Source organism: Rattus norvegicus, chromosome 4 (assembly GCF_021556685.1).
Source record: "Rattus norvegicus strain SHRSP/BbbUtx chromosome 4, alternate assembly SHRSP_T2T, whole genome shotgun sequence".
Classification (NCBI taxonomy): domain Eukaryota; kingdom Metazoa; phylum Chordata; class Mammalia; order Rodentia; family Muridae; genus Rattus; species Rattus norvegicus.
The window spans coordinates 164,587,616-164,596,813 of NC_141537.1; the positions used below are offsets into that span (position 1 = coordinate 164,587,616).

Genomic DNA, 9,198 nt, shown 5'->3' on the forward strand with positions numbered 1-9,198 from the left:
ACCTACTATGTTTGTGTGTGTAAGGATGCCATACCTGAGTCCCTTAGTATGCTTGTGGAGGTCAGAGCACAGAGGACAACTATGGAAGTCATCCTTCTCCGTCACATGGCTCCTGACAATTGAACTCTGGATCAACAGGCATGGTGGGAGGAGCCACTTCCCAAAGAGCCATCTCTCTAGTCTGCCACTGTCCTCACAGAAGGCTTGCCCCTGACTTGATAAGCACCTCAGCAGCAGTGGTGTGTAATCTTGCCTAGTGCTGCTTCCCTTCTGCGTTCACTGAGATGAGCAAATGCCTTTTGTCTTCCTGTTTACTTCCATTTATATTGTTAGATAATTTTGTCCATTCATCATTTCCGGTCTCCCCTTTCTCTGGAGTTTCTCTGGGGTTCTGTTAGCTCACAGAGCATGCTTAGGGCATTTATTTTTAATTCTGTCAAGCACCAACATCTCTAATAAACGACTTGGTCTGTGAAGCATGGTTTCCATGGGGCCATCTTTCCCTGTTTCTTTGGATCTGTGTACAATATTTTCTCCCTTTGTCTTTTTGTTGGTTTATTTTTAGCTTGGTTTCACTGTTTCTTTTTTTCCCCATCTTTATTAAATTGGGTATTTCTTATTTACATTTCAAATGTTATTCCCTTTCCCAGTTTCCAGGCCAACATCCCCCTAACCCCTACCACTCCCCTTCAATATAGGTGTTCCCCTCCCCATCCTCCCCCAATTACTGCCCTCCCCCCAAAAATCCCATTCACTGGGGGTCCAGCCTTGGCAGGACCAAGGGCTTCCACTTCCACTGGTGCCCTTACAAGGCTATTCATTGCTACCTATGCAGTTGGAGCCCAGGGTCAGTCCATGTATAGTCTTTGGGTGGTGGCTTAGTCCCTGGAAGCTCTGTTGTTGGCACTGTTGTTCCTATAGGGTCTCAAGCCCCTTGAAGCTCTTTCAGTCCTTTCTCTGATTCCTTCAACGGGGGTTCCGTTCTCAGTTCAGTGGTTTGCTGCTGGCATTCATCTATGTATTTGCCATATTCTGGATGTGTCTCTCAGGAGAGATCTACATCCGGTTCCTGTCGGGCTCCACTTCTTTGCTTCACCTATCTTATCTAGTTTGGTGGCTGTATATGTATGGGCCACATGTGGGGCAGGCTCTGAATGGGTGTTCCTTCTGCCTCTGTTCTAAACTTTGCCTCCCTATTCCCTCCCAAGGGTATTCTTGTTCCCCTTTTAAAGAAGGAGTGAAGCATTTGCATTTTGGTCATCCTTGAGTTTCAAGTGTTCTGTGCATCTAGGGTACTTCAAACATTTGGGCTAATAGCCACTTATCAATGAGTGCATACCATGTGTGTTTTTCTGTGATTGGATTACCTCACTCAGGATGATATTTTCCAGTTCCATCCATTTGCCTATGAATTTCATAAAGTCATTGTCTTTGATACCTGAGTAATATTCCATTGTGTAGATGTACCACATTTTCTGTATCCATTCCTCTGTTGAAGGGCATCTGGGTTCTTTCCAACTTCTGGCTATTATAAATAAGGCTGCGATGAACATAGTGGAGCATGTGTCTTTGTTATATGTTGGGGCATCTTTTGGGTATATGCCCAACAGAGGTATATCTGGGTCCTCAGGTAGTACAATGTCCAATTTTCTGAGAAACCTCCAGACTGATTTCCAGAATGTTTGTACCAGTTTGCAATCCCACCAACAATGGAGGAGTGTTCCTCTTTCTCACCATCCTCGCCAGCATCTGCTGTCACTGGAGTTTTTTATCTTAGCCATTCTCACTGGTGTGAGGTGAAATCTCAGGGTTGTTTTGATTTGCATTTCCCTTATGATTAAAGATATTGAACATTTCTTTAGGTGTTTCACAGCCATTCAATATTCCTCAACTGTGAATTCTTTGTTTAGCTCTGAACCCTATTTTTAATAGGCTTATTTGTCTCCTTACAGTCTAACTTCTTGAGTTGTTTGTATATTTTGGATATAAGAGCTATATCACTTGTAGGATTGGTAAAGATTTTTTCCCAATCTGTTGGTTGCCGTTTTGTCCTAACAAGAGTGTCCTTTGCCTTACAGAAGCTTTGCAGTTTTATGAGATACCATTTATCGATTCTTCGTCTTAGAGCATAAGCCCTTGTTGTTTTGTTCAGGAAATTTTCTCCAGTGCCCATGTGTTTAAGATTCTTCCCTACTTTTTCTTCTATTAGTTTGACTGTATCTGGTTTGATATGGAAGTCCTTGATCTTCTTGGAATTAAGCTTTGTACACGGTGATAAGAATGGATTGATCTGCATTCTTCTACTTGCTGACCTCCAGTTGAACCGGCACTATTTGCTGAAAATGTTATCTTTTTTCCATTGGATGGTTTTGACTCCTTTGTCAAAAATCAAGTGACCATAGGTGTGTGGGTTCATATCTGGGTCTTCAATTCTATTCCACTGATCTATCTGCCTTTCTCTGTACCAATACCATGCAGTTTTTATTACTATTGCTCTGTAATACTGCTTGAGTTCAGGGATAGTGATTCCCCCTGAAGTCCTTTTATTGTTGAGGATAGTTTTAGCTATCCTGGGTTTTTTGTTATTCCACATGAATTTGCAAATTGTTCTATCTAACTGTATAAAGAATTGGAATGGAATTTTGATGGGGATTGCATTGAATCTGTAGATTGCTTTTGGTAAAATGGCCATTTTTGCTATATTAATCCTGCCAATCCATGAGCATCAAGATCTTTCCATCATCTGAGATCTTCTTCAATTTCTTTCTTCAGAGGCTTGAAGTTTTTAACATACAGATCTTTCACTTGCTTGACTAAAGTCACACTGAGGTATTTTATATTATTTGGGACTAATATAAAGGGTGTCGTTTCCCTAATTTCTTTCTCAGCTTCTTTCTCTTTTGTGTAGTGGAAGGCTACTGATTTATTTGAGTTAATTTTATACCCAGCCACTTTGCTGAAGGTGTTTATCAGTTTTAGTTGTTCTCTAGTGAAACTTTTGGGATCACTTAAATATACTATCATATAATCTGCAAATAGTGACATTTTGACTTCTTCCTTTCCAAAGCGTATCCCATTGATCTCCTTTTGTAGTCTGATTGCTCTGGCTAGGACTTCGAGAACTATATTGAGTAAGTAGGGAGAGAGTGGACAGCCTTGTCTAGTCCCTGATTTTAGTGGGATTGCTTCAAGTTTCTCTCCATTTAGTTTAATGTTAGCTACTTGTTTGTTATATATGGTATTCACTATGTTTATTTATGGGCCTTGAATTCCTGTTCTTTCTAGGACTTTTATCATGAAGGGATGTTGAATTTTGTGAAACGCTTTCTCAGCATCTAATGAAATGATCATGTGGTTTTTATCTTTCAGTTTGTTTATATAGTGGATTATGCTGATATTTTTCTGTATATTAAACCATCCCTGCATACCTGGGATGAAGCCTACTTGTCATGATGGATGATTGTTTTGATGTGTTCTTGGATTAGGTTTGCCAGAATTTTATTGAGTATTTTTGCATCGATATTCATAAGGGAAATTGGTCTGAAGTTCTCTTTCTTTGTTGGGTCTTTGTGTGGTTAAGGTATAAGAGTAATTGTGGCTTCATAGAAGGAATTCGGTAGTGCTCTCTCTGTTTCAATTTTGTGGAATAGTTTGGATAGTATTGGTATGAGGTCTTCTATGAAGGTCTGATCAAATTCTGCACTGAACCCATCTGGGCCTGGGCTCTTTTTGTTTGGAAGACTTTTCATGACTGTTTCTATTTCTTTAGGAGTTATGGGGTTGTTTAAATGGTTTATCTGTTCCTGATTTAACTTTGGTAACTTGTATCTGTCTAGGAAATTGTCCATTTCCTGAAGATTTTCTAGTTTTGTTGAATATAGACTTTTGTAGTAGGATCTGATAATTTTTTGAATTTCCTCTGATTCTGTAGTTATGTCTCCCTTTTCATTTCTAATTTTGTTAATTTGGATACACTCTCTGTTTCCTGCTGTCAAGCTGCTGATGTATGCTCTCTCCTGTTTCTTTCTGCAGTCATTCAGAGCTATGAGTTTTCCTCTTAGCACAACTCTCACTGTGTCCCATAAGTTTGGGTATGTTGTACCTTCATTTTCATTAAATTCTAAGAAGTCTTTAATTTTTTTCTTTATTTCTTCCTTGACCAGGTTATCATTGAGTAGAGCACTGTTCAACTTTCATGTATATGTGGGTGTTCTTTCCTTATTGTTATTGAAGCCCAGCTTTAGCCTGTGGTGGTCTGATAGGACGCATGGGATTATTTCTATCTTTCTGTATCTGTTGAGGCTTGTGCCCAATTATATGGTCAATTTTGCAGAAAGTACCATGAGGTGGTAAGAAGAAGGTATATCCTTTTGTTTTAGGACAGAATGTTCTATAAATATCTGTTAAGTCCATTTGGTTCATAACTTCTGTTAGTCTGTCTATGTCCATGTTTAATTTCTTTTTCCATGATCTGTCCATTGATGAGAGTGGGGTGTTGAAATCTCCTACTATTATTGTGTGAGGGGCAATGTGTGCTTTGAGCTTTAGTAAGGTTTCTTTTATGGGTATAGTTGCCCTTGTATTTGGAGCATTGATATTTAGGATTGAGAGTTCATTTTGGTGGATATTTCCTTTGATGAATATGAAGTGTCCTTCCTTATCTTTTTTGATGACTTTTGGTTGGAAGTCGATTTTATTGGATATTAGAATGGCTACTCCAGCTGGCTTCTTCAGACCATTTGCTTGGAAAGTTGTTTACCAGCCTTTTACTCTGAGGTAGTGTCTGTTTTTGTCTCTGAGGTATGTTTCCTGTCAGCAGCGAAACACTGGGTCCTCATTATGTATCCAGTTTGTTAATCTGTGTCTTTTTATTGGGTAATTGAGTCCATTGATGTTGAGAGATATTAAGGAATAGTGATTGTTGCTTCCTGTTATCTTCGTATTCAGAGGTGAGATTATGTTTGCGTGCTTGTCTTCTCTTTGTTTTGTTGCAAAACAATTAGTTTCTTGCCTTTTCTAGGGCGTAGCTTGCCTCCTTGTGTTGGGCTTTATCATTTATTATCCTTTGTAGGTCTGGGTTTGTAGAAAGATATTGTGCAAATTTGGTTTTGTCATGGAATATCTTGGTTTCTTCAACTATGTTAATCGAGAGTTTTGCTGGATACACTAACCTGGGCTGGCATTTGTGTTTTCTTAGGATCTGTATGACATATGTCTAGGATCTTCTGGCTTTCATAGTCTCTTTTGAGAAGTCTGGTGTAATTCTGATAGGACTGCCTTTGTATTTTACTCAACTTTTTCCCTTACTGCTTTTAATATTCTTTCTTTATTTTGTGAATTTGGTGTTTTGACTATTATGTGACGGGAGCAGTTTCTTTTCTGGTCTAATCTATTTGGAATTCTCTATGCTTCTTGTATGTTTATGGGCATCTCTTTTTAGGTTAGGGAAGTTTTCTTCTATGATTTTGTTGAAGATATTTACTGGTCCTTTGAGTTGGGAGTCTTCATACACTTCTATACCTATTATCCTTAGGTTTGATCTTCTCATTGAGTCCTGGATTTCCTGTATGTTTTTGGCCAGTAGCTTTTTCTGTTTTACATTATCTTTGACAGTTGTGTCAATGATTTCTTTGGAATCTTCTGCTCCTAAGAGTCTCTCTTCTATCTCTTGTATTCTGTTGGTGATGCTTGTATCTATGGCTCCTTGTCTCTTCCTTTGGTTTTCTATATCTAGGATTGTCTACCTTTATGGTTTCTTTATTATTCCTATTTTCATTTTCAATTCCTTCACCTGTTTGATTGTATTTTCCTGTAAATCTTTCAGAGATTTTTGTCTTTCCTCTCTAAGGGCTTCTACTTGTTTACTTGTGTTTTCCTGTATTCCTCTAAGCGAGTTCTTTATGTCTTTCTTAAAATCCTCCATCATCAGCAAACCACTGAATTGAGAATAGGACCCCCATTGAAGGAATCAGAGAAAGAACTGGAAGAGCTTGAAGGGGCTCGAGACCCCATATGTACAACAATGCCAAGCAACCAGAGCTTCCAGGGACTAAGCCACTACCTAAAGACTATACATGGACTGACCCTGGACTCTGACCTCATAGGTAGCAATGACTATCCTAGTAAGAGCACCAGTTGAAGGGGAAGCCCTGGGTCCTGCTAAGACTGAACCCCCAGTGAACTAGGTTTTTGGGGGGAGGGCGGCAAGGGGGGAGGATGGGGAGGGGAACACCCATAAAGAAGGGGAGGGGGGAGGGGGATGTTTGCCCGGAAACCGGGAAAGGGAATAACACTCGAAATGTATATAAGAAATACTCAAGTTAATAAAAAAAAAAATCCTCCATCATCATGATCAAATGTGATTTAAAATCTAGATCTTGCTTTTCTGGTGTGTTTGGATATTCAGTGTTTGCTTTGGTGGGAGAATTGAGCTCCGATGATGCCATGTAGGCTTGTTTTCTGTTGCTTGGGTTCCTGTGCTTGCCTCTCGCCATCACGTTGTCTCTGGTATTACCTTGTTCTGTTATTTCTGACAGTGGCTAGACTGTCCTATAGGCCTGTGTGTCAGGAGTGCTCTAGATCTGTTTTCCTGTTTTCTCTTAGCCAGTTATGGAAACAGAGTGTTCTACTTTCAGGCGTGTTGTCATTCTTGTCCACTGGCTTTCAGCTCTCTGTGAGGGCCGAAACCAGAAGGGCCTGCCCCTCCTTCTTCTGGGTCCCTGAACACAGGAGGCCCAGATGGTGTTAGGTGTTTTCCTCTAGAGTCAGAAATGTGGGCAGAGTGCAGTCTCCTCTGGTTTCCTAGGCATGTCTGCCCCTCTAAAGGTCTAGCTTTCCCTCCCATAGCATTTGGGTGCAGGGAGCTGTTTGATAAAGTCAGTTCAGATCCAGGCACAGTCTGGACTGCAGGGCTCCTGCAGCTTGACTGCCCCTATCTTCCTGTGCCCAGATGCCCTATACAGTTTTCTCTTGGGCCAGGGATGTGGGCAAAGGTGGGCAGAAGTGGTGGTCTCTGCTGGCCCTGCAGTCTCAAGATTACGCACAGGTCTGGGAGATCAGCTTTCTTTCCCACAGTGTTTGGGAGCAGGGAGCTGTGGGCCAGGATTATCGAGGTTCAGGTTCATAGGTCCTTGTTGTTGTTTCTTAACACAAGGTCCCTTTACATGTCTCTGGCTGTTCTAGAACTCACTCTGTAGACCAATCTGGCCTTAAAGTCACAGAAATCTACCTGCCTCTGCCAGGATCAAAGGCATGTGTGCCTTTGCAGTTCTCACAGTGGCTTAAGCATTTGAAAATCACCTGCTCTTCACCCCTGGGACCTTTTCACCAGTCAGTCCAGGTGGAAATAAAGACACTCCTCAAATCTTTCCTTATGTCTCACTCTCCCTAGAACCTGCCTGGGAAGTGCACTTGGAACACGCTGTTTCCTTTATGTTCTGTGGGCTCCACAACTGATTTGGCAGGGTCAGGGTCAGGGTCACTAATCTCTGTTCTTCCTCCCATTGTTGCCACACTGAGGAAGTCTCCATTTTCTGATCTCCTGTCCCATGTACGCACTACTGGCTTCTCCAGGATGGGTGGCTGAAGATGCCTTCTTGGGCAACAGATTGAAACTGAAGTTCTTTAACAAAATTGGTGACTTTGCTTCCCATCCACTATCCAAGTGAGATGGCTAGATAAATTCCCCAAGTATGAATTCTCAGAGGGTTTTATTTCTGTAAGTACAATAATGATTATAGGATTTTTGCTGTGTAAATAATTACACAGATATTCAAAGCCATTCTCCAGATTCTCTATCAAGCAAAATGATCTCAGGTTAGTGCATGCTGCATGCTGCATGCTGCCCACAGACACATGAGGCTCTTGACATTTCTGGTCACTTCACACCTTTGTCAGTACCTGTTAAAGAAAACATCACACCTCAGAACTGTTACTTTTCACAGCATCATTGTGGATTCTTAGAAGCCACAGACACCTTCAGAACTCAGTTACACTTCAGTGTACCCATAGCACCATTTGGATTTTCTGCTAAGAGCATCAGCCATCTTCTCCTGACCTTTCTAACACATCGGTGGTCTTGGGAGATGAGTCTGAGCCCTATGCTATGAGTGTGCACACCTCGTCTCCTGGAACTCACAGCCAGTTGACCGCTGTCAGCCATGTAATGATGAGCACCTGGTGCAATTCCACTCTGACCACAGAAGGCGACTTTAAGGAAACCCTGGCTTTTCTTCTTCACTTGTAATGTGAGAGCCTATGACTTGGCGTTTGTAGCCCTTGCTCTAAGGCTCTAGACCTTGGAGGAGTTAACACATCCCATAGACCCCAGTCCTCCACTCCAGCTCTGAGAGAGGAAGTCCTTTCACTCAGGTGAATGATGTTACATCCACATGGACCTTCAGGAGAAGGCAGAGCAGCGTGTGGGGCTCTGCCCTCAGTGCTTTTCCTGTTGTGTCAGTCGTGAGTTCTTCCCACATTCACGACATTTCTGCATTCCACAGCTTCCTTCACAGCATGGAGATTTCAGGAGGACCTCAGAGCTTCAACTCATGTCATGTACAACCGTGGACTTTCATATATTAAACTTTACTTTTACAACATAGAATAATATATTGTAGCTTGATGGATGATACTTTTTTAAGCAGTCACTTAAATTTAAATAGAGGAAGAATGTTATATTTCATTCTTCTTGGGCTTCATTCGCCCTGAGAGAATAACTCAAAACAGATGGATACAGGAATCAGAACAAACGGAGACCACATGTTACACCTTCTTTTCTTAAGACAGTAAGGCATGATGGGAACAGATGCAGAGACCACAGCCAAACATTAGGCAGAGCTCAGGAACCCCATGGAAGCTGGGGAGGAAGGATTATGGGAGCCAGAGGCATAGAGGACACCAGGAGAACATGGCCCACAGAATCAACTAAGCAGGGCTCATAGAGGCTCACAGAGACTGAAGCAGCAATCACAGATCCTGCATGGGTCCGCACTAGGCACTCTGTACGTATGTTATGGCTGTTAGCTTGGTGTTCTTCTGGGACTTCTAACAGTTGGAGTTGGAGTGTTTCTGACTCTTGCCTGTTCATGGGACCCTTTTCCTCCTGTGGGGTTTCTTTATCCAGCCTTAATAAGAAGCTTTGTGCCTATTCTTACTGTGTCTTGCTGTCCTGTATTCAGTTGATATCACTGGGAGGCC

General features: G+C 41.7%; 1 protein-coding gene across 3 annotated transcripts in view; it reads right to left on the reverse strand.

The window, feature by feature from the left end:
- Positions 1-9,198, reverse strand: part of LOC100909928 (uncharacterized) — a 127,471-nt gene that overhangs the window by 8,215 nt on the left and 110,058 nt on the right. For 2 of the 3 annotated variants that reach the window (XM_087659802.1, XM_087659800.1), the window contains one exon: positions 7,693-7,899. The exons of the other annotated variant lie outside the window; for it this stretch is intronic. In XM_087659802.1, coding sequence (XP_087515928.1) covers positions 7,893-7,899 — 7 coding nt within the window. In that variant the 3' untranslated portion in view covers positions 7,693-7,892. Of the gene's footprint in view, positions 1-7,692; positions 7,900-9,198 lie in introns of those variants that run through there. 3 annotated transcript variants of the gene reach the window in all.